This window comes from Bos indicus x Bos taurus, chromosome 26 (assembly GCF_003369695.1).
Source record: "Bos indicus x Bos taurus breed Angus x Brahman F1 hybrid chromosome 26, Bos_hybrid_MaternalHap_v2.0, whole genome shotgun sequence".
In the NCBI taxonomy this organism is placed as follows: domain Eukaryota; kingdom Metazoa; phylum Chordata; class Mammalia; order Artiodactyla; family Bovidae; genus Bos; species Bos indicus x Bos taurus.
The window spans coordinates 30,234,423-30,260,704 of NC_040101.1; the positions used below are offsets into that span (position 1 = coordinate 30,234,423).

A 26,282-nucleotide genomic window follows, 5' to 3' on the forward strand; every position below is an offset into this window, starting at 1 on the left:
AAACCCGGGAGTTTTGGTTTCAAGGTCAAGCCCCTTGGGTTTTGCTGAGCCGATAAGAGGCAGTCTGAGCCACAGGACTCCCCTGAAATCAGTTGTTTTTTTTTAACAGAGCAAAGTCAAGTGCCAGTAGGAGCTGGAGGGCATGGAGAACTGCTGGTCATGAAATCATCAGGAGATCCCACTTTATTACCACATTTGCAACTTCTTGAGTAAGATTTAACATCCTAAGAATGCAGAATGGCTTTTGAGAAAATTTCTCAAGCTCTGTTGCATAATCTGTGCCCACTGTGGGCCTTATAGATTATACTCCATGGGGAGTGCTCAGGACTGAGCAGGGAAACACGTTGGCCAGGTAGGTGACCAAGACAGGTCCCATATCCCTGGCCTTAAGCTCCCTGGGGCCTGGGACCTGTCATGTGATGAACCTCCTTGAGTCCATCCAAACCCCTGCTGATCATAAGCCTCCTTTAGGATATAAAATCACCCAAAGGAATCAGAAACCATCTCCATTTCCTCTCCCCACTTCTTTGGACTCTAGCTTCCTGTCCATCGCCTCTGTCCCAGAGCTCAGTTTTGCAGGCCAAGGGTCCTTTTGCAATTGTTTGAAAAGCCTGTGGGTGAGAGGTAGAAACTCCTGTTGCTTCGCTGTCAGATGGTTTCAGAGCAGATGGGCAGTACAGGCCCGAGTCCTGATCTTTTGTCTTCCCAAAGAAAACCATCACCTTGGAATGTGTCTCATTAACCAGTAAAATGCAAAGAGGGGAACTGTTCTGTCTGTGAGAGCTCACAGAGTTGCTACAGCCCAGTCAGCTACAGCTCAGATGGAGAGTTCATTCCCTTCATAGTGTCCCGGGCTGGGGTGGGAGAGCCATGCAGCAGGCCCTGGGGGTAGGACAGCTGCTGTCTCAGATGCTGAAGTACGCTCATGAGGAGCTGAGCCCAGCCCTGGGTTGTCTGGACTCAGGATCTCTTTGTGGGGATACCTAAGACTGCTCACTTCCACCAGGCTGATGTTTTACTGAGCACAAAGGTGGGTGGGCTTCAGGCCAGAACAGCAGTAGAATAGCCCAGAGAGGGAGTCAAGAGCAGGAGAGAGGGCAGCCCCCACTCCAGCCAGCAAGGAGGAGGTAAGCATCTGCACCTGTAGGGTGCACCCTGCTCTGAGCCACAGCGCATGCCTGTAGGCAAGCGGGGGCCCTTGCTCAGGGCTGGAGCGAGGCACAGGCAAGGATCTCTGGGGGTCCTTGCCAGGGTTTTGATTCAGAAACCTAAGATTAGGGGGAAAAAGCCAATCAGCCTTGCTATTGCTCCTGCTGCATTTTGTGCTCCTGCTCACTGTTCTAGGTCCAGCGTTAAGCAGAGGCTAAGATAAGCTTTTCACACTGTTCATGGGGTTCTCAAGGCAAGAATACTGAAGTGGTTTGCCATTCCCTTCTCCAGTGGACCACATTCTGTCAGATCTCTCCACCATGACCCGCCCGTCTTGGGTTGTCCCATGGGCATGGCTTGGTTTCATTGAGTTAGACAAGGCTGTGATCCTAGTGTGATTAGATTGACTAGTTTTCTGTGAGTATGGTTTCAGTGTGTCTGCCCTCTGATGCCCTCTTGCAACACCAACCGTCTTACTTGGGTTTCTCTTACCTTGGGTGTGGGGTATCTCTTCACGGCTGCTCCAGCAAAGCACAGCCGCTGCTCCTTACCTTGGACGAGGGGTATCTCCTCACTGCTGCCCCTCCTGACCTTCAACGTGGGATAGCTCCTCTAGGCCCGCAAAAGGAGTACATCAAGGCTGTATATTGTCACCCTGCTTATTTAACTTATATGCAGAGTACATCATGAGAAACGCTGGACTGGAAGAAACACAAGCTGGAATCAAGATTTCTGGGAGAAATATCAATAACCTCAGATATGCAGATAACACCACCCTTATGGCAGAAAGTGAAGAGGAACTCAAAAGCCTCTTGATGAAGGTGAAAGTGGAGAGTGAAAAAGTTGGCTTAAACCTCAACATTCAGAAAACGAAGATCATGGCATCCAGTCCCATCACTTCATGGGAAATAGATGGGGAAACAGTGGAAACAGTGTCAGACTTTATTTTTCTGGGCTCCAAAATCACTGCAGATGGTGACTGCAGCCATGAAATTAAAAGATGCTTACTCCTTGGAAGGAAAGTTATGACCAACCTAGATAGCATATTCAAAAGCAGAGGCATTACTTTGCCAACAAAGGTTCGTCTAGTCAAGGCTATGGTTTTTCCAGTAGTCATGTATGGATGTGAGAGTTGGACTGTGAAGAAGGCTGAGCACCGAAGAATTGATGCTTTTGAACTGTGATGTTGGAGAAGACTCTTGAGAGTCCCTTGGACTGCAAGGAGATCCAACCAGTCCATTCTGAAGGAGATCAGCCCTGGGATTTCTTTGGAAGGAATGATGCTCAGGCTGAAACTCCAGTACTTTGGCCACCTCATGCGAAGAGTTGACTCATTGGAAAAGACTCTGATGCTGGGAGGGATTGGAGGCAGGAGGAGAAGGGGATGACAGAGGATGAGATGGCTGGATGGCATCACTGACTCGATGGACGTGAGTCTGGGTGAACTCTGGGAGTTGGTGATGGACAGGGAGGCCTGGCATGCTGTGATTCATGGGGTCGCAAAGAGTCGGACACGACTGAGCGACTGAACTGAACTGAAGATAAGCTTGTCAGCTGAGCTGGGTCCAGATGTACACTCCCCTTAAGGAATCCCAGGTCACACAGCCCTTGCCCTTTGCTCTCTGGTCCGTCTTCCCAATCAGTGCTTAGCCTCTTCCCTAAACAGCTCTGCACCCTGCAGGAAGACCTTTCTGGCAGTATAGCTCAGCTGTAAGCTAGAGTGTGGACCATCTAAGAGGACAGACCTCAGAAAAAAGGATTCAGGTGATCTGAACCTCTGCAGGCGTTCCCCCTCCTCATCTGCGGTCAGAGACCCTGTCACATAAGTGTCTGAAACAGGGGGACCTCCTCTCACGATCCTTGCCCCCAGCTGTGAGGGTGGAATGAGGGAGGAGAGCCCCCCTTCTTCACCCCACCAGGGCTCAGCTCCAGGCGAGACCATAACAGAGCCTCAGACACCATTGACTGGGCCTGGAGGGAGGCAGCACTTTTCAGTCCCTGTGCCTGGCCTGGGTCCGCACCCTGATCCATGGTGGCCTTTTCAGGAGCTTTTAGTGGAAATGAGTTCAGACCTGCAGTGAAGTTCCAAAGCCTCCCTCTGCTCCCAGCCCCACCTACTGCTTTTTCATTACCTCTTCTACCAGGGGGGGGAAGCATCCCTCCCAGGCCCCATCTGCAAGCAGCCCTGCTCTCCCCACAGTGTTTACCTCTCTTGCCCCACCTTCCTTCCAAACCCAGTCTCCACACCTTCCTATTTCCCCATCAAACCCCTGCCTCCCAGCTCCCTCCCACCCTCTTTCTTCTTGTCCCCTGCACTTGCTGAGGGGAGAGAGAGCCCCTGACACAGCACTGACGGTCATTCCCCACCCTCCACCTCCTCTGCTCCCTCCCCGCAGCGGGCACAGACTCCCCCTACAAAAGGCTGGAGGCAGAGGCTGCAGGAGACCAGCTGCTCTCACATTCCCTTCCCTTTGCCCTCTGCTGGCTAGGCTAACCTGTGTCTTTGTTCTCTCTTTTTCCAGGTGAGAGTGGGTACCTGAGGTGCCAGGTCCCCTGCCTCATCCCCCATGAATGCTGTGGGAAGCCCCGAGGAGCAGGAGCTACAAGAGCTGGGGAGTGGAGCCTGGGACAACCCCACCTATAGCGGCCCCCCCTCCCCTCGAGGGACCCTCAAGATCTACACCATCTCCAGTGCAGTGCTGTCTCAACCCCAACCCAAGCAGCCTGAAGATGGACCCCAGGAGAAGGCACACAGGACCCTGGTGTCCAGCTGCTGCCTTCGCATCTGTCACGGCATCAGAGGTGCCTGGTGGGGGGAGGCACCTCCTGAGATACTGGGGTCGGGAGAAGGGGCCAGCTGAGGCTTTGGGAAGGAGATGGGGTTTGTGAACTGTCTGTATCAGATCTGAATGCCCCAGAGTACAGAGGCTAGTGTGGTGGTCTCTCAGAGGGAAAGCCTGGCACGGTCATCTCTTGGGGACCGAGAAGCATATATGGGAGCTAGTTTGAGGGAAGACATGGATGTGATGATACCCTAGCCTGCCCTACCTGAGGTAAGGTGATGGGAAAAGGGCCTGGGGTGGAAACAAGCATAAATTCCAGGGACTAGTTTGTGGGGTAACTGGAAGGAACCCTGCTGTGGGAATTCTGGACATCTCCTTCCCTTTAGGACTTTGGGGAACGACCTTGACTGAGAACACAGCTGAGAACCGGGAGCTGTATGTCAAGACCACCCTGCGGGAGCTTTTGGTATACGTCGTGTTCCTGGTGGACATCTGTCTCTGTGAGTAACGTTTGTCTCTGTGTACATCTGTGTGTGATCAGCACCTGTGTGTACAGCAACTGTGTACACACCTCTGTGGGCAGCATCTGTGGGGACAGCCTCTACCACTTATGTGAGCAGACCGTGTCCCAGGATCTTTATATCAATAATAACATTCTATTTTATACTTTTCCAGCTTCAGGCCTTTTAATTAAAAAGAACATGTCACTGAGTTCAGGAGAAAAAGGCAGACTGTGGGAAAACGTCATACAAATTGCTTTGTCGAAAGTTACAAGGGGGAATCCACTTTTTTGTTTGTCTGTTTCGTTTTTAGGGGAATACACTTTTTAAGATCAAGTTCTTGGTACTGACTTAGCAACCACTGCTCTCTGTTGGTAGGTGGAAGTTTTTAACCTTCTGTAAAGAGTGGGTGACACTCTTTTCTGTTCAGAAAAAAATAGTTTAGTGGGTTTCACATAGTTATCATAGACTAGGTTTGATCTACATTTCTTTGGAGGCGGGAAGAAAAAGATTCAGGCATGCCTTAGAACTCACCTCCCTAATAAAAGGGTTAAAGGTGCAAATGGTATTGTAATCAGTGCAGCTAAGATTCTCCCATGTGAGAGAGCACCATGCCACAGGTATGGAGGGAAGCTTATCTGAAACTCTATCTATAGATATAAGCTGGGAAGGTTTGGTCTGTCCCTTGAGAGAAGCAAGTGAAAAGCTAGATCAGTGAGTCATGGAAGAACTGGAGTTAGTGATAAAGATGGATTGAACAGATGCTATAAGGCCTATAGGTAAGTGTGCTTTGTACTTAGTTAATTGCTGCTTTAAGTTCTCACACAAGTGCATTTTGGTTAGTTTGATAGAGTTGTGTGGGTACGTGTGTGTTGACTTGAAGCTGCAGCTTAGATCATACAGCTAAGGTGCCTCCATTACTAGATGACTTTATACCTCACAGAGGGCTTCCCTGGTAGCTCAGCTTAAAGAATCCACTTGCAATGCAGGAGACCCCAGTTCAATTTCTGGGTCGGGAAGATCCCCTGGAGAAAGGTTAGGTTACCCACTTCAGTATTCTTGGGCTTCCCTGGTGGCTCAGATGGTAAAAAAAAAAAATCTCCCTGCAATGCAGGAGACCTGGATTCGATGCCTGGGTTGGGAAGATCCCCTGGAGGAGGGTATGGCAACTCAGTCTAGTATTCTTGTCTGGAGAATCCCTATGGGTAGAGAAGCCGGGTGGGCTACAGTCCACAGGGAGGCAAAGAGTTGCACATGACTGAGCAACTGAGCACAGCACAGCACATACCTCACAGAAGTCTCTGCTCTTTCTAGGTTGCATAAATATTCTGCAAGTAGAATCTGAAGATCTGATAATATAATTTTGGTTAAAAATGTCATCATGTTTGTGAGCCACCCACATTTAAATGAGCCCTCTAGGAAAGCTGAGCACTTGTTTTGGTTGGACTTGGTTGGGACTCATTCTTTGGGGAGAGGAGGGTAGCTCTGTGTTTGCCATAGGCCATCAGCATGGAGTGAAAGGAGACAGAGCATGTGGGGAGCAACAGTCGACCCAGGGTATGTTTTGTGGGACCCATTTTATTCCTCTCAGCAAATGACTGTCAGAAATTCATTTGTTGACATACTGTCTTTTTGTCTCAACCATCTGCCAGGAAGGAGTGTTTCTCTCTGTTTTCAGATCCTATGACAGCAGCTGTAACATGCAGGCAGAGCCTTTCTTTATAAACGACTAGAATGTCTCTATTTCCAGAGCAAGATCGGGAGGTTTCTGGATCCCCAGAGTTAGAGTGAACCATTCTGGCTTCTGGGTGGGAAGCTACAGTTCTCAGAGCCCAGTAGTCCATCCGCTCACATTCTCCACTTTTTGAGATCCCAACACACTGCCGAATACTAGGTGGTCTGTAACTTGCCAAAGTCTGAGTCATAGACTCAATCCAATGATCACAGAAACTTTGAGTGGCCAGGAGCTTTACAGGTCATCTAGTTCAAAGAGATAGAAATCCTTTCTCCTTGATCCTCCCTGTGGAGCATCCGTGAGAGTTTCACTGTTTCATGAGGCAGCCCTATTTCCTTCCATCCACGGAGCTCCCCCTTCTGTACCAGACCTTGGACCAGACCTTGGACTGAGATATGCAGAGATGACTGATCCCTGGGCCTTTCAGGGGCTCAACCTTCTCCTTTTTGAGAACTTCCTTCTATTGAGCCATCTACTTCCCTGTTACTCTCCAAAGTGACAATTCTTCAGCTGTGTGAATGAATGTGGTGATCTGTTCTCTGGATTAGATACCTGCTAATTTCCCACTAAGCCAGTCATTATAAAATGGTTTCCAGAAGTGGTATTATGCAGCGACTGAAGGCATGGGCTCTGAATTTACACAGACTTGGGTTCAAACACCATGTTCTACCATTTACCAGGTGAGGGACCTTGAGTAAGTAGCTTAACTTCTTTGAGGTTTCGTTTTCTCTTCTATACCTACCCAATCCAATAGGATTATTACATGAGATACATGAAGTAAGATCCATGGAGTCATTACCTCCATGCCTAGCATATATATTCCATAATGCTCACCATCCTGATTGCTTGTCTCCAGGTCTGATCTATATGATACCCCTAATGGACAAAATACTCCATAGTCAATCCAACCAGTTCAGAGTTCTGTGATGCTGTTACTCCAGAACTGAGGGATGTATGAGGACAGGCAGAGGAAGTAATGTCTGAACTAAAACCTGAATGAGGAGGAGAATTCTGCTCCCTGAAAGGTGAAGATGAGTAAGTTTCTGGGAAAAGGGAATAATGTGTGCCAAGCCCCAGAAATGACAGAGGGCATAGTTTAGTGAGAGTGCCTCAGTGTGGCTGGAACAGGGATTTGAAGAACAAAGTGTAAAGGAAGACAAGGCCAGCTGTTTAAGCAGAGGGTGTTGTGAAGGGCTTTATAAAGTATAATAAGTAATTGGAATATTATCCTGAGGACCCTGTAAAGACTTATAAGTACAGACTGCCAGCTCCCTCAAGAACTTTCTTTTGAAAGAGAATTTGGAGGTCTTCATATTCTGATGATTCCTACAACATGCAATAAAATATCACTAATACTAGTTTCCTAGGCCCCCTCCTCTCACAGCCCCTTCCTTGCTTCAGGCTAATTTTCAGGTAACACAGAGCCTTTGACAAGGTCTCAGTAGGGCTTCTTTGGTGCTCTCCAGGGTCCTGACCTCACCTTTCTAGCATCTTCGCTTCTTCACTCAGCCTCCCTGAGCTCTGGCCATCTGCAACTAGACTAAATATTCTCAGTGGGGATGGTGTAGCCCCCAAGGGGGTGAAAATAGTTGCCTTCAGGGAAAAACAACCCTGCTTAGCTATTTCTATAGCTTTTGGATCTCCAAAGGACCCTAGTACATGAGCTAATGTAGAAAATGTATGTGATATTAAAATTTAATTAGGGTATAGGGTGATTAGGAAAAAATGTCTAAAGAGGCTCCTGGGTTAGGGTACAATGCAAAAAAATGTTAAGAAACACTAGACTATGCCTACTTTAATTTTGCTAGTTAGTGTGCTGACTAAACTCTCCTGCCTAAGGATAGGGATGCAAGTCCCAGCCATTGAATCTGGCATAAAGCAGAATGGCTATTGTTCTATCAGGATGCTGTCTTCTAAGAACTGCTGTGACATCTGGTTGGATATGTACTGTATCAATTTGCTTTTTTCCCCATGAGTTCCTGAGACTAGGTTCAGCTGCTATAGGACACATATTTGGCATTAAGCTATGGCATAATGGAAAGATCAGGATATTGGAGTCAGAAAAACTAGATTCAGATGCCAGCTCTTCTCCTTACTAGTTTTGTGATTTTAAGTACTTCCTTGTTGGTAGAACAAGGCTAATAATACTTATGGAGATAATGTATAAAGAACCTCACACAATCATTGATAGTAGTTATCTTTGTGCTAAGGGGATTTCCAAATACTCGGACTTTTAGTCTGCTGGTAAAAAAAGTACCTTTCAAGAAAGAAGCAAGTCTGAAAAGACTGTATATTGTAGGATTCTGACTATATGACATTCTGGAAAAGGCAAAACTATGGAGATAGTGGAAGGACCTCTCACTTCCACACACACAGAGCCAGGGTGGTACCTGTTATGACTGATGAGGTTATGTTGCCACATTGTCATCATCCAAAGTCCATACTTCACATTATGGTTCACTCTTGGTGCTGTGTATTCTGTGGGTTTAGAATGGAATTCTCCAGGCAGGAATACTGGAGTGGGTAGCCTTTCCCTTCTCCAGGGGATCTTCCCAACCCAGGGATCGAACCCAGGTCACCTGCGTTGCAGGCAGATTCTTTACCAGCTGAGTCACAAGGGGGCCATACACCATAGTATATGACTGATGAAGTTCTGTTGCCTCACATCAGATTGTGTGCTTTCACTTGGAATTATATCATAGTTCCTCATGTTTCTAAGTGTTTTTCATATTTTCATTTTAATGACTACAGTCACACCTCAGTTAACTAAAACATTTCTCCTGTTATTTCAGTATTTGCCAAGAATAGGTAAATATATCTATACTTGCTGCTTTTTTTCACCACTTTTGTTGAATTACCTCCTTGGAATTTCCAGGGAGAGAGGTTACTATGCCAAAGACAGGACTGTCTTCTTAGTGCTTGCTATGTGTTGTTATTTTGCCTCTGTAAGCAATCATATAAATATATTATATTGCTAGCATTGTAAGATCACACCAATTTTGTCACAACTTTGATAACATTGAATATTCTTATTTATAATTTTTATTATTAAATAGGCATAACAGTATAGTTTGCCTTAATTTATTTGTCTGTGGTCACTAGTGAGGATGGACAGTTTTCTCATGTTTTAATATATTATGTGTTTATTTTTGTATAAATTGCATAAGAAATACATTTTAAGAAGAGCAAGGAAGAAGATTGGGGGTGAAGTTTGGCACATTAGACCCTAGGTGAGGGACCAACCACCAAGGGGCTCACTTCCAAGATGTGGGTTCCTGGGGCTGGAAAGAATAGTCAGCTAGGTCACCTATCACCTGCACAGCAATTTGGCCTGGGATGGGCACCAGTAAACCAGGGTGGTTAGCCATACTAATTACATTTCTTCTCCATTATGCTTTGGATCAGGAACTGGGTGGATCTAGACACCAGGGTATTTGGAGTCTCATCTGGTTAAAATAAATCTGTCTTTTTGATAGAGGCATTATGGGTGAACTATCAATCTTTACATAATAACCATATCAGTTGTGCTTTCACACCTGTTATCTCATTTGATCCTGACAGCAATCCTGTAAGGAGTAGATACTATTATTTCCGTTCCACAGCTTAGAAAGCTGTTATGATTGTCATTATGAATAGTCCAGGAATGATCAATAATTCAGTCTGGTTCCTGATGGGTAGAGTCGCTCCTATTTCTGGGCAGAGAAAGTGCTTAAGAATGATCTTCCTGCCCCCTACCCTTCCCGCCCACCATCATGCTATTTCTGAAAGGGCTTCCAGCCTTTTGCCTTCTTGGCAGGATGGCTGTAGCCTTTTGTTGACGGAGAAGACATTGAAGGTCTTTGTGTAGAAACAATGGCTGTTTGTTTTAGGAGACAGCATTGTTATCTCAAAGGCACACCTGGGACTGTCCCTCACTCCCCTCGAATAGAAGCAGCTCTGAGCCAAGACAAGGCTGGGTCTGGTCACCATGGAGCTGTGGAGGAGGGCAAAGACCGTTGGCCTTTGGCGACTTATATCTACACACCAATTAATGTCAATTGGATGCTCTTTATCCACTACTGGTTGTCAGGAAATGCCGGCCTCTGTTCACTCAGCTTTCTTTTAGTAGATTTTAAGGTTCTGTCTGTAGACTGATGGAATCTTACACTAACAGGAGAGGCTGGAGTAAGCTTGGAGATTAGGAAGAATATGTCTTTTTTTTTTTTAGATTGAGATACAATTGATAATGTACCATTGTCTTAGTTTTAGATGTATAACATGATGGTCTGATATACTTATATATTGTTAAAGGATTACCACAGTAAGTGTAGTTAAGTTTAGTTTATCAGTACACATAATTACAGTTTTTTTTTCTTATAATGAGAACTTTTAAGATCTACTTTCTTAGCTGCTTTTCAAATATAGTCACCAGCCCTGTGGCCCAAGACTTACTTCTTATAACTGGAAATCTTTACATTTTGACCACTTTCACCCATTTTGCCCACCTCCTGTGTCTGGTAACCACCAATCTGTTCTCTGTATCTATGAGTTCAGGAGGTTGAGATGGTTTTCTTTTTGTTTGTTTGTTTTTTTGGTTTCTTTGTTTTTTAAGATTCTACCAGTAAGTAAAGTCACACAGTGTTTCTCTCTTTACATACACACATACACGCATCACCTTCTCTATCCATTCATCCATCAGTGTTTCCGTGTCTTGGTTATTGCAAATAATATTGCAGTAAACATAGGGATGTACAGATTTCATTTCCTTTGAATAAATACCTAGAAATAAAATTACTGGATCATATGATAATTTTATTTTTAATATTTTGAGAAACCGTCATAGAAGATGGCTTTCTTAACTGAGTGTCCCTAGAATTAACAAAGAAAGGAACAGAAAGATATTAGAGGTTAAGGACATATCTTTAGGTGAGCCCCCATGTGGCTGTAATGATGGCAGAAGATAATTGGTCATATAGAATCATAACCTTAGTGAAGGCACAGTGGTGATGGAGATAGTATGGGACCTGGAATAAGATGACTTCCTTCAAATGATGGTGAGACCAGTTATTAGACATGTGCCTTTGATAAGATCTAGGTCAAGATATTTAAATCCATGGAGGCTTTGATTTCCTTGTATTTCAAATGAGGATAATGTCTGCTTTGTGAGACTAGTGGAAAACAAAAAAGGTACTTAATATGGTGCTTGGCGTAGAGTAGCCTTTCAATAAATATCAGTTGTCATTCCACATCATTTCCATAAATTTGGAAAATATGGAAATGAAAAGTTTAACCCACCAGAACCTGAGATCTGTTTGAAAATACCAGTATAATGCTTAGCAAGGATCAGAAAGACTAGCCCTCCAGATGAGGTTGCCAAAGATTAAGAATGGCCATGAGGGGGCTTCCCTGGTGGTCCAGTGGCTAAGACTCCATGCTCCCAATGCAGGGGTCCGGGTTTTGATCCCTGGTTAGGGAACTGGATCTCACATGCCACAGCTAAGAGTTTGCTGGTCACAACTAAGACCTGGCACAGTCAAAAAAAAAAAAAAAAAAGATGACCGTGGGATAATAACTGCATGCCTCTACTAGCATACTTAGTTAACCATGGCCCGTCCAGACCCAGAGAATTAAGATGTCCTTCAGTACGAGAGTGAGATGATCTGAGTCAAGTAAACCTAAATGATAGAGATTTAGGCCCTACCAGCAGGCTTTGGGGCTTCCCTGGTGGCTCAGGGAGTAAAGAATCCACCTACAGTGCAGGAGACCTGGGTTCGATCCCTGGATTAGAAAAATGCCCTGGAGGAGGGCATGGCTACCCACTCCAGTATTCTTACCTAGGGAACCCCCACGGACCGAGGAGCCTGGCAGGCTGCAGTCCATGGAGTTGCAAAGAGTCAGACATGACTGAGTGACTACGCATAGCACAGCACAGCAGGCTTTGATCTGTGTTTGCTGTAGCAGAATTCCCTGGTGCCCTGGAATTTCCAGGGCCTGGATCACTATTATAAGACCAGCGGGTCTGGACATATCCTACAGTCCAGTGCTGAATGATAACTTGTCATTTAGTTTACTCCCATTTGGGGGGCTGTCACTGGTCTCTAGAAACAAACCGTACATTTAAATGCTAGATCTTAGGATCAGGGAAAGGGTTTTTCAGAACTGTGACTATGCTTGAGGCTTCCCAGGTGGGTCAGTGGTAAAGAATCCACCTGCCAATACAGGAGACACAGGTTTGATCCTTGGATCGGGAAGATCCCTGGAGAAGAAAATGGCAACCTATTCTAATATTCATGCTTAGGAAATCCCATGGACAGAGGATCCTGGCAAAAGAGTCATACATGACTTAACAACTAAACAACAACAGCAACATGACCATGCTTCAGTCAAGTGCAGAAGTGCAGGCACCACTAGCTGATGAAATCTGGGGCACTGCCAGTGTAAGTGGCTAGAGGAAGAACACTTAGTTCATATTTATAAGGCATGAGTCTGAGTGCTGACTCTGCCTCTTGCCAGCTAAATGACCTGCTAGTCAAATAACTCTGAACCTCATGATTCATAGGAAACTGCTCGTGGATAAGGTGGAATAATCACCCCATGTCTGACCAGCTATACGGAGATGTTGCAGGGGAAAGGTCTTTGTAAAGTATGTAATACGGTATGTAGATAAGGGATTATAATAATACTGATAATGATCTCTTTACAGTGTGGGATGGTGGCAGGAGAAAGTCTAGGGTTTTAAGTTCAGGCAGATTCTCAAGTCTGGGTGGAGGCTAGTCACAGAAATAGGCAAAGGGCAGTGGTTCTCAAAGGTGTGCTCTAAGGACACCTGGATATATCCTGAGACCCTTTCAGGGGTTCTTGAGAACAAAATGTTTGTGAACCACTGACTTAGAGAATGAGTCTGAGCTAGTCAAACCAAATTATTTCACAACATTGAGGAAAAGGACAAATGAGACAAAGAGAGCTTATTAGGAAAAAGTTCAGATGAAGGGCAAGAGCCTGGGTATTTACACATTGACTCATTCAAACATATATGAAGTCCTGGCTTCCCTAGTGGCTCAACTGGTAAAGAATTGAGACCTGGGTTCAATCCCTGGGTGGGGAAGATCCCCTGGAGAAGGAAATAGCAACCTACTCCAGTATTCTTGCCTGGAGAATTCCATGGACAGAGGAACTGGGCAGGCTACAGTCCATGGGATCTCAAAGAGTCAGACATGACTGAATGACTAACTTTCACCTTTCGCTATGTCAGGCCCTAGGCCAACTGTAAAAGGGTTTGAAATACAGAGATTCATCCTCTGCCCTCAAGGAGGAAAGATGGTAGAAATGTAAAGCAACAGTGTCATGGTGTGATGAATACAGTGGTGAACAGGTACTCTGGACCATGGCAAGATGTGGGGGGCGAAATGGTCAGAGCAATCTGGGAACGTTCACAGCTCCCAGAGGCAGGCAAGCGTTTGCATCTGAGGAGACCCAGAGTCAATGCCAGAGAGGCCTAAAGTCATTGCTGTTTGCTGGCTTGTTTGTTTTAACATCATTGGCTTTCAGCCTGGAGGAGGCAGGGGTTGGAGGAGGTAGCCAGAGCCAGCTAAGGCCTCAGACTATAGAAACACAAGAGCTTTGCTGTACTCCGAGTCTGAAAAGATAAGTATAACAGGAAAATGTAAAATAGTATTTTTCCTCATTCCTTACAAAAAATTCCAACCCCCCCAAAAAAATTTCTGGGAACATCTTTATTGAAATGTTAACTAATACACAGTCCTTGTTTTAAAAAGTCCAATAAGGCCACTGTTATTAACCACTATTAACAGTTTGGTGTGTATCATTTGAGCCATTTTCTAGGCACATAAGAAATGGTGGTGGTGGTGGTTTAGTCTCTAAGTTATGTCCAACTCTTGTGACCCCACCAGGCTCCCCTGTCCGTGAGGTTTCCTAGGCAAGAATACTGGACTGGGTTGCCATTTCCTTCTCCAGGGGGATCTTCCAGACCCAGAGACTGAACCCATATCTGCTGCTTGCAGGCCGATTCTTTACAGCTGAGAGCTTATGGTGAACGATGTCGGATTCCTGATCTCTGAAGAAGATTTAGCTTCAGGACCAGGGACCAGGCTTGATCACTCAAGAGCTTTTGTGTAGCAGTTTTATTAAAGTATGAAAAGAGACAGAGAAAGCTTCTGATATAGACATCAGAAGGGGGATGAGGAGTGCCCACCAGCGAGTTTTAGCAAAGGAGTTATAGTTTTTAAATTGGTTATCACAATAAATCAAAAGAATGTCTCAAGGTTCCATGGGGTCTAAAAGAGTCTGACACAACTAAATACACACACACAGACCCACTTTGACAATTTGCGTTTTAAGATAACAGGATTAGTCAGAAGGTTGTTTTTTTTTTTTTTTTTAAACTTTACAATATTGTATTAGTTTTGCCAAATATCAAAATGAATCCGCCACAGATATACTGAGGTACCATTTCACGCCAGTCAGAATGGCTGCAATCCAAAAGCAATAAATGCTGGAGAGGGTGTGGAGAAAAGGGAACCCTCTTACACTGTTGGTGGGAATGCAAACGAGTACAGCCACTATGGAGAACAGTGTGGAGATTCCTTAAAAAACAGGAAATAGAACTGCCTTATGATCCAGCAATCCCACTGCTGGGCATACACACTGAGGAAACCAGAAGGGAAGGAGACAAGTGTACCCCAATGTTCATCGCAGCACTGTTTATAATAGCCAGGACATGGAAGCAACCTAGATGTCCATCAGCAGATGAATGGATAAGAAAGCTGTGGTACATATACCCAATGGAGTATTACTCAGCCATTAAAAAGAATACATTTGAATCAGTTCTAATGAAGTGGATGAAACTGGAGCCTATTATACAGAGTGAAGTAAGCCAGAAAGAAAAACACCAATACAGTATACTAACGCATATATATGGAATTTAGAAAGATGGTAACAATAACCCTATGTACGAGACAGCAAAAGAGACACTGATGTATAGAACAGAAGGTTTTTAAGAAGGAGAAACTTTTCAACCAGGATACATAGTTGTTCTATAATCCTCCAGTTCAGTTCAGTTGCTCAGTTGTGTCTGACTCTTTGTGACCCCATGAATCCCAGCATGCCAGGCCTCCATGTCCATCACCAACTCCCAGAGTTCACCCAAACTCATGTCCATCGAGTCGGTGATGCCATCCAGCCATCTCATCCTCTGTCGTCCCCTTCTCCTCCCGCCCCCAATCCCTCCCAGCATCAGAGTCTTTTCCAATGAGTCAGCTCATCACATGAGGTGGCCAAAGTATTGGAGTTTCAGCCTCAGCATCAGTCCTTCCAAAGAACACCCAACTGGTCTCCTTTAGGATGGACTGGTTGGATCTCCTTGCAGTCCAAGGGACTCTCAAGAGTCTTCTCCAGCACCACAGTTCAAAAGCATCAATTCTTCAGTGCTCAGCTTTCTTTGTAGTCCAACTCTCACATCCATACATGACCACTGGAAAAACCATGGCCTTGACTAGATGGACATTTGTTGGCAAAGTAATATCTCTGCTTTTGAATATGCTATCTAGGTTGGTCATAACTTTACTTCCAAGGAGTAAGCATCTTTTAATTTCATGGCTGCCATCACCATCTGCAGTGATTTTGGAGCCCAAAAAAATAAAGTCTGACACTGTTTCCACTGTTTCCCCATCTATTTGCCATGGAGTGATGGGACCAGATGTCATGATCTTCGTTTTCTGAATATTGAGCTTTAAGCCAACTTTTTCACTCTCCTCTTTTACTTTCATCAAGAGGCTTTTGAGTTCCTCTTCACTTTCTGCCATAAGGGTGGTGTCATCTGCATATCTGAGATTATTGGTATATCTCCCAGCAATCTTGATTCCAGCTTGTGCTTCTTCCAGCCCAGCGTTTCTCATGATGTACTCTGCATATAAGTTAAATAAGCAGGGTGACAATATACAACCTTGACGAACTCCTTTTCCTATTTGGAACCAGTCTGTTGTTCCATGTCCAGTTCTAACTGTTGCTTCCTGACCTGCATACAGATTTCTCAAGAGGCAGGTCAGGTGGCCTGGTATTTCCATCTCTTTCGGAATTTTCCACAGTTTATTGTGATCTACATAGTCAAAGGCTTTGGAATAGTCAATAAAGCAGAAATAGATGTTTTTCTGGAGCTCTCTTGCTTTTTTGATGATCCAGAAGATGTTGGCAATTTGATCTCTGGTTCCTCTGCTTTTTCTAAAACCAGCTTGAACACCTGGAAGTTCACGGTTCACATATTGCTGAAGCCTGGCTTGGAGAATTTTGAGCATTACTTTACTAGCATGTGAGATGAATGCAATTTTGCAGTAGTTTGAGCATTCTTTGGCATTGCCTTTCTTTGAGATTGGAATGAAAACTGAGTTTTCTAAATTTACTGGCATATTGAGTGCAGCACTTTCACAGCATCATCTTTCAGGATTTAAAATAACTCAACTGGAATTCCATCACCTCCACTAGCTTTGTTCGTAGTGATGCTTTCTAAGGCCCACTTGACTTCACATTCCAGGATGTCTGGCTCTAGGTAAGTTATCACACCACTGTGATTATATGGGTTGTGAAGATCTTTTTTGTACAGTTCTTCTGTGTATTCTTGCCACCTCTTCTTGATATCTTCTACTTCTGTTAGGTCCATACCATTTCTGTCCTTTATCGAGCCCATCTTTGCATGAAATGTTCCCTTGGTATCTCTAATTTTCTTGAAGAGATCTCTAGTCTTTCCCATTCTGTTGTTTTCCTCTATTTCTTTGCATTGATCGCTGAGGAAGGCCTTATCTCTCCTTGGTATTCTTTGGAACTCTGCATTCAAATGGGAATCTTTCCCTTTCTCCTTTGCTTTTCACTTCTCTTCTTTTCACAGCTATTTGTAAAGCCTCTTCAGAGAGCCATTTTGCTTTTTTACATTTCTTTTCCATGGGGATGGTCTTGATCCCTGTCTCTTGTACAATGTCACAAACCGCCATCCATAGTTCATCAGGTACTCTGTCTATCAGATCTAGGCCCTTAAATCTATTTCACTTCCACTGTATAATCATAAGGGATTTGATTTAGGTCATACCTGAATGGTCTAGTGGTTTTCCCTACTTTCTTCAATTTCAGTCTGAATTTGGAAATAAGGAGTTCATGACCTGAGCCACAGTCAGCTCCCGGTCTTGTTTTTGCTGACTGTATAGAGCTTCTCCATCTTTGGCTGCAAAGAATATAATCAGTCTGATTTTGGTGTTGACCATCTGGTGATGTCCATGTGTAGAGTCTTCTCTTGTGTTGTTGGAAGAGGGTGTTTGCTATGACCAGTGTGTTCTCTTGGCAAAACTCTATTAGCCTTTGCCCTGCTTCATTCCGTATTCCAAGGCCAAATTTGCCTGTTACTCCAGGTGTTTCTTGACTTCCTACTTTTGCATTCCAGTCCCCTATAATGAAAAGGACATTTTTTTGGGGTGTTAGTTCTAAAAGGTCTTGTAGGTCTTCATAGAACCGTTCAACTTCAGCTTCTTCAGTGTTACTGGTTGGGGCATAGACTTGGATTACCGTGATATTGAATGGTTTGCTTTGGAAATGAATAGAGATCATTCTGTGGTTTTTGAGATTGCATCCAAGTACTGCATTTCAGACTCTTTGTTGACCATGATGGCCACTCCATTTCTTCTAAGGGATTCCTGCCCACAGTAGTAGATATAATGATCATCTGAGTTAAATTCACCCATTCCAGTCCATTTTAGTTCACTGATTCCTAGAATGTCAACATTCACTCTTGCCATGTCCTGTTTGACCACTTCCAATTTGCCTTGATTCATGGACCTGACATTCCAGGTTCCTATGCAATATTGCTCTTTACAGCATTGGAGCTTGCTTCTATCACCAGTCACATCCACAACTGCATATTGTTTTTGCTTTGGCTCCATCCCTGCATTCTTTCTATAATTCTTAGTACAGAGTAAACTGAGTTGTTTGTTGTATAAGCCTCAGACTTAAAGAAAAAAATGTTTTATGTGACTAAGAGTACGTGACTAATGTCGTTTGTTGTTGTAATCATCAGGCTTAAGGAAAAAACGTTTTATGTGACTAAGGAATGTAGAAAAAAAAAAGTTTGTCCTTTCCTCCTCCTTGAAAATTCCAGACCCTATCTCCTCCTTGGGACCCCAGACTTCTTATCAACCCGCCAAGGAATTCACTCTCTCACCCCTGAGCCGTAAGGGAAGCCCAGGCACATATAGATAGAAATTTTAGAAAAGAGACTTTGGTTAATTTATACTAGATGGTTGTTCTGGGCAAACAGATGAAATGTACCCTGAAGATGATAAGCGTAGGAGGCTTTCCCAAGATGTTGATGGCTGATGGCAATAAAGTCAGTGTAGGATCTCTTGATGCACTTTGTAGAAACTAACTCACACTTCAGAATATCTGCCAGAAACTGACAGCTTGCAGTGAAGGCAGGAATCAGATACAGTGCTTCTTGCTGGATACTTCTTTGTTTTTTAAAAAATATCTATTTATGTATTTACATATTTATTTGGGTGTGACAAGTCTCAGTTTCAGCATGTGGGATCTAGTTCCCTGACCAGGGATGGAATCTGGGCTCCCTGCATTGGGAGCACAGAGTCTTTGCCACCTAACCACCAAGAATGTCCCTGGGTACTTCTATATCTTGGCCACCTCTCCCAATGTCTCCTTTGTCCTCTCTCATCTCTATCCCCAGACGCTAGTCCACTGTGCTTTCTTCTCACTTACCTCTGCCCAAAGTATTTGAATCTTCTTTCCTTTTTTAAAAAAACTTTAAATAGCATATTTATTCCCTGCCTTATTTTACAGAGCAATGTAAGGTAAATGTAGTAACCCACACACTAAACTAGAAAATCCTATACAGATAAAATGTGTTTTCAGAGGAAACAGAGTTGGAAGATTAAGACCAGGACAGAATTAAAATATGATTATACAAAAATACCTTCCTTCAGAGAGATTAAAGTTGGGCTTCACTTTTGAATTTCATTAGTATAAGTAAACAAGAGAAGAAATTTGTTACACAATTTGCACTGTACATAAGGATAAAAATGAATGTTTATTAGCAGAAGTAAATTTTACATTGTTACCTAGGTCAATGAATACATTATAGTGAGACTTCCTATAGTTGGTAAACCAGCTCTTCCAGTGGCCTGGGGTTTTTTTTTTTTAACTTTTTTTCCCGTGTTTATTGTTTTCTGTTTCTTTTAAATTTTTTTAAATGATGAAAATATGATAACACATTTACAGGAGACTTGGAAAAAACAGAACAAAGTTACATGTAATTCTGCTATATATTACAATTATTTTTTAAGTAGATAAATTAAGATTTTTAATTGGAGTTTCAATATCAAACTCTCAAAACTTAATAGAATGAATATACAGAGAAGTAGAAGGATAGACCTGAAAAGCATTCAACATAATTAAGATTTATACAATTTTCACACAACAATAGGATATAAAGTCTATTGAAGTTCCCATAGACTATAAACTAGGAAACACTAGAACATATCCAGGGACTTAAGACCACGTGCAAATATATCATGGTCTAAAGGTATTGAAATCATACAGAGTCTGTTCTCTTATCATTGTGGAATTATACTAGAGATCAATATCAAAAGATATTTGAAAATAATCCACATACTTCATTTTACCTTTACCACGTATTTTTAAGTGCAATATAACATTTCCAAGAGAGATCTTTGACATAGCCATTGAGAACCTCAATAAAATTAGAAGACTGAAAAAGCACAGAGGGTGATTGCAGAGAAGAAAGCATTTAAATGAGAAATTAATATCAAAATCAGAAATTAATACCAAAGATACTTTAGAGATCCCATGTATTTGGAAATTAAATGTCCACTTTGAAATGATGGATGTATCTAAGAAGCCATAGCAAGGAAAATTAGAAAATATTTTGTAATAGAATAAAAATAAGAATTCAACAGAATTTGTTGCATACAGCTGAAGCTGCTCAATGCAATTAAATACAATGTGGAGTCTTGAATAAGATATGAAATCAAATAATGGACACTAGCATAAAATTTTGTGAAATTTGAACAAAATCTGTACTTTAGTTAATAATACTCTATCACATGTTAATTTCCTATTTTTTTAAACATGATATTTCTTTATATTCTCAGAATTGGATTAGAAGTTTCAAGCCTCATTCAAATTTTTTATTTTTTTAAAAATCAGTAAGATAATAAATTTTCTAGACTTTTAGCAGTAATATTAGATGCCAAAATATGTGGAACTATATCAAAGTTTTGAGTGAATATAAATTCGAAATCTCTCATTCTATCCATACTAAGTCAAACAAGTGGAATCAAAATGTCATAAAATTTTTATCTAGGCAAAAATCCATACATTTTCTAAAATATATGTATTATATTATACATACTATTTATATATATGTATACAAAAGCTTTTCTGTGACTTTTGATAAAGGCTTGAGAAAGAACATAAAGAAGATAGAGAAATTGGAAAACATAAACTAAATGAAATGGGAGAACTGAATATGAAATAGAAAAAGAGAAACAAACTAGGTAAAAGATCATCATATAGTTTAGTTGTTTTTAAAGGTGGTTGCTGATTAGAAACATATCTGGAGTTTTGGAGGAAAAAAGCAATACCTGAGTATTTGTATTTTTCAAAAAATTCCAAGATAATTCTGATATGCCTCTGGATTTTTAAGTGATTATAGGTTTTTCTATTAAATGGTAGTTTCAGTGATACAGAATTCTATTATTTTCTGCTGACCAAACATGATATAATTATTGTATTAAGCAGAAATCACAATAATAGAAGAGGTTTATCAGTTTTCACTATCAATAGCCAGACAAAAAAAAATCATTACAATTGTAAACTGTAATGGAAAGGTGATTAACCTAACAATATAAAATAATTATACACAATTTGGGAGGTTGATTAGAGTGTGATAAGTAGAAGTGCATACTTGCATGTTTTATTTTTTTAATTAATTATTTTAATTGGAGGCTAATTACTTTACAATATTGTAGTGGTTTTTGCCAAACATCGACATGAATCAGCCATGGGCGCACATGTATTCCGCATCCAGAACCTCCCTTCCACCTCCCTCCGCATCCCATCCCCCAGGGTCATCCCTGTGCACCAGCCCTGAGCACCCTGTCTCATTTGCACATGTTTTCATCCCCCCAGCCAGTCTGTCTTTTGGTTGGTGCATTTAATCCATTTACATTTAAGGTAATTACTGATATGTATGATCCTATTATCATTTTCTTAATTGTTTTGGGTTTATTTTATGTAGATCTTTTCCCTCTCTCATGTTTCCTGCCTAGAGATGTTCCTTTAGAATTTGTTATAAACCTGGTTTGGTGGTGCTGACTTCTCTTAACTTCTGCTTATCTGGAAAGCTTTTGCTTTCCCTGTCAAATCTGAATCAGAATCTTTCTGGGTAGAGTGTTCTTGATTGTAGATATTTTCTTTTCATCAGTTTAAGTATATTGTGCCATTCCCTTCTGGCCTGTAGAGTTTTTGTTGAGAAATCAACTGATAACTTTATGGGAGTTCCCCTGTATGTTGTTATTTTTCCTTTGTTGCTTTTAATATTTTATCTTTGTCTTTAATTTTTGTCAGTTTGATTACTCTGTGTCTCAGTGTATTTGCCTTTGGGTTTATCCTGCCTGGGACTCTCTGCACTTCCTGGACTTGGTTGACTATTTCTTTTCCCATATTAGAGAAGTTTTCACCTATTATCTTTTCAAATATTTTCTCAGGTCCCTTTTCTCTGTCTCTTCTCCTTCTGGGACCCCTATGATGCGAATGTTCGTGCATTTAATGTTGTCCCAGGAGTCTCTTAGGCTGTCTTCTTTTTTTTTTTCTTTCTTTTTTCTATATTCTGTTCTGCGGCAGTGATTTCCACCATTCTGTCCTTCAGGTCACTTACCCATTCTTCTGCCTAAGTTATTGTGCTATTGATTCCTTCCAGTGTATTATTCATCTCTGTTCTTTAGTTCTTCTAGGTCTTTGGTAAACATTTCTTGCATCGTTTCCATTCTGTTTCTGAGATCCTAGATCACCTTCACTATCATTATTCTGAATTATTTTTCTGGAAGGTTGCCTATCTTCACTTCATTTAATTGCTTTTCTAGAATTTTATCTTGTCCCTTCATCTGGGACATAATCCTCTGATTTTTCATCCTGATTAGCTTTCTGTAATATGGTTCTTGTTCTAGCTACTGTGGGATTGTGGTTCTTCTTGCTTATTCTGTCTGGTGGATGAGGCTAAGAGGCTTGTATAAACTTCCTGATTAGAGGGACTAGCAGTAAGAAAAACTGGGTCTTGACCTGGTGGGCAGGGCCATGCTTAGTAAAGCTTTAATCCAATTTTCTGCTGATGTGTGGGATTTGTTCCCTCCCTGTTAGTTGTTTGGCCTGAGGTGACCCAGCCCTGGGATCTGCGGGGCTCTGTGGTAGGGTTAGGGCTTCCCTGGTAGCTCAGCTAGTAAAGACTCTGTCTGCAATTCAGGAAAACCAAGTTCAGTTCTTGGGTTAGGAAGATCTCCAAGAGAAGGATTAAGCTATCCACACCAGTATTCTTGGGCTTCCCTGGTGGCTCAGACAGTAAAGAATTCACCTGCAATGCAGGAGACCTGGGTTTGATTCCTGGGATGGGAAGATCCCCTGGAGGAGGGCATGGCAACCCACTACAGTATTCTTGCCTGGAGAATCCGCACGGACAGAGGAGCCTGGCAGGCTACAGTCCATGGGGTCACAAAGAGTCACACACAACTGACAGACTAAGCACAGTGCAGAACAGCATGGTAGGGTTAATGGCAACCTCCAAGAGGACGTAAGCCAAGGGGCAGCTTCCAGGATTGCTGCTGTCAGTGCCCTTGTCCCTGCAGTGAGCCACTGCCGACCCTTGCCACCACAGGGGACCCTCCAACACTAGCAGGTAAGTCTGGGTCAGTATCCTCTGCTGCTTTCCCCTAGGTCTTGATGCACATAAGATTTTGTTTGTGCCTTCCAAGACTGGAGTCTCTGTTTCCCCTCAGTTCAGTTCAGTCGCTCAGCCGTGTCTGACTCTTTGTGACCCCATGAATCGCAGCACGCCAGGCCTCCCTGTCCATCACCAACTCCCAGAGTTCACTCAAACTCACGTCCATTGAGTCAGTGATGCCATCCAGCCATCTCATCCTCTGTCGTCCCCTTCTCCTCCTACCCCCAATCCCTCTCAGCATCAGAGTCTTTTCCAATGAGTCAACTCTTCGCATGAGGTGGCCAAAGTACTGGAGTTTCAGCTTCAGCATCATTCCCTCCAAAGAAATCCCAGGGCTGATCTCCTTCAGAATGGACTGGTTGGATCTCCTTGCAGTCCAAGGGACTCTCAAGAGTCTTCTCCAACACTACAGTTCAAAAGCATCAATTCTTCGGTGCTCAGCCTTCTTCACAGTCCAACTCTCACATCCATACATGACCACGGGAAAAACCATAGCCTTGACTAGACGGACCTTTGTTGGCAAAGTAATGTCTCTGCTTTTGAATATGCTATCTAGGTTGGTCATTACTTTCCTTCCAAGGAGTAAGCATCTTTTAATTTCATGGCTGCAGTCACCATCTGAAGTGATTTTGGAGTCCAAAAAAATAAAGTATGACACTGTTAACACTGTTTCCAAATCTATTTCCCATGAAGTGATGGGACTGGATGCCATGATCTTCGTTTTCATGTTGAGGTTTAAGCCAGCTTTTTCATTCTCCACTTTCACTTTCATCAAAAGGCTTTTAGTTCCTCTTCACTTTCTGCCATAAGGGTGGTGTCATCTGCATATCTGAAGTTACTGATATTTCTCCCAGCAATCTTGATCCAGCTTGTGGTTCTTCCAGTCCAGCATGTCTCATGATATACTCTGCATAGAAGTTAAATAAGCAGGGTGACAATATACAGCCTTGACGAACTCCTTTTCCTATTTGGAACCAGTCTGTTGTTCCATGTCCAGTTCTAACTGTTGCTTCCTGACCTGCATACAGATTTCTCAAGAGGCAGGTCAGGTGGTCTGGTATTCCCATCTCTTTCAGAATTTTTCACTGTTTATTGTGATCCACATAGTCAAAGGCTTTGGCATAGTCAATAAAGCAGAAATAGACGTTTTTCTGGAATGCTCTTGCTTTTTCCATGATCCAGCGGATGTTGGCAATTTGATCTCTGGTTCCTCTGCCTTTTCTAAAACCAGCTTGAACATCAGGAAGTTCATGGTTCACGTATTGCTGAAGCCTGGCTTGGAGAATTTTGAGCATTACTTTACTAGCATGTGAGATGAGTGCAATTGTGTGATAGTTTGAGCATTCTTTGGCATTGCCTTTCTTTGGGATTGGAATGAAAACTGACCTTTTCCAGTCCTGTGGCCACTGCTTAGTTTTCCAAATTTGCTAGCATATTGAGTGCAGCATTTTCACAGCATCATCTTTCAGGATTTGAAATAGCTCAACTGGAATTCCATCACCTCCACTAGCTTTGTTCGTAGTGATGCTTTCTAAGGCCCACTTGACTTCACATTCCAGGATGTCTGGCTCTAGGTCATTGATCACACCATCGTGATTATCTGGGTCGTGAAAATCTTTTTTGTACAGTTCTTCTGTGTATTCTTGCCACCTCTTTTTAATATCTTCTACTTCTGTTAGGTCCATACCATTTCTGTCCTTTATCAAGCCCATCTTTGCATGAAATGTTCCCTTGGTATCTCTAATTTTCTTGAAGAGATCTCTAGTCTTTCCGATCCTGTTGTTTTCCTCTATTTCTTTGCATTGATCACTGAGGAAGGCTTTCTTATCTCTTCTTGCTATTCTTTGGAACTCTGCATTCAGATGCTTATATCTTTCCTTTTCTCCTTTACTTTTCACTTCTCTTCTTTTCACAGCTATTTGTAAGGCCTCCCCAGACAACCATTTTGCTTTTTTGCATTTCTTTTCCATGGGGATGGTCTTGATCCCTGTCTCATGTACAATGTCACGAACCTAATTCCATAGTTCATCAGGCACTCTATCTATCAGATCTAGGCCCTTAAATCTATTTCTCATTTCCACCATATAATCATAAGGGATTTGATTTACATCATACCTGAATGGTCTAGTGGTTTTCCCTACTTTCTTCAATTTCAGTCTGAATTTGGAAATAAGGAGTTCATGAACTGAGACACAGTCAGCTCCCGGTCTTGTTTTTGCTGACTGTATAGAGGTTCTCCATCTTTGGCTGCAAAGAATATAATCAATCTGATTTCAGTGTTGACCATCTGGTGATGTCCATGTGTAGAGTCTTCTCTTGTGTTGTTGGAAGAGGGTGTTTGCTATGACCAGTGCATTTTCTTGGCAAAACTCTATTAGCCTTTGCCCTGCTTCATTCCGTATTCCAAGGCCAAATTTGCCTGTTACTCCAGGTGTTTCTTGACTTCCTACTTTTGCGTTCCAGTCCCCTATAATGAAAAGGACATCTTTTTTGGGTGTTAGTTCTAAAAGGTCTTGTAGGTCTTCATAGAACCGTTCAACTTCAGCTTCTTCAGTGTTACTGGTTGGGGCATAGACTTGGATTACTGTGATATTGAATGGTTTGCCTTGGAAATGAACAGAGATCATTCTGTGGTTTTTGAGATTGCATCCAAGTACTGCATTTCAGACTCTTTTGTTGACCATGATGGCTACTCCATTTCTTCTGAGGGATTCCTGCTCGCAGTAGTAGATATAATGGTCAATCTGAGTTAAATTCACCCATTCCAGTCCATTTCAGTTCGCTGATTCCTAGAATGTTGACATTCACTCTTGCCATGTCCTGTTTGACCACTTCCAATTTGCCTTGATTCATGGACCTGACATTCCAGGTTCCTATGCAATATTGCTCTTTACAGCATTGGAGCTTGCTTCTAACACCAGTCACATCCACAGCTGGGTATTGTTTTTGCTTTGGCTCCATCCCTTCATTCTTTCTGGAGTTATTTCTCCACTGATCTCCAGTAGCATATTGGATACCTACTGACCTGGGGAGTTCCTCTCTCAGTATCCTATGATTTTGCCTTTTCAAACTGTTCATGGGGTTCTCAAGGCAAGAATACTGAAGTGGTTTGCCAT

At 42.7% G+C, this 26,282-nt stretch overlaps 1 protein-coding gene across 7 annotated transcripts in view; it reads left to right on the top strand.

The window, feature by feature from the left end:
- Positions 1-26,282, top strand: part of PKD2L1 (polycystin 2 like 1, transient receptor potential cation channel) — a 76,987-nt gene that overhangs the window by 19,883 nt on the left and 30,822 nt on the right. For all 7 annotated transcript variants that reach the window (XR_003508904.1, XR_003508909.1, XR_003508906.1 and 4 more), the window contains 2 exons: positions 3,672-3,951; positions 4,319-4,432. Coding sequence is in view for 1 of the 7 variants with exons in the window: in XM_027529174.1 (XP_027384975.1) it covers positions 3,717-3,951; positions 4,319-4,432 (349 nt within the window). In the remaining 6 variants the exon portion in view is untranslated. The remainder of the gene's footprint in view (positions 1-3,671; positions 3,952-4,318; positions 4,433-26,282) is intronic.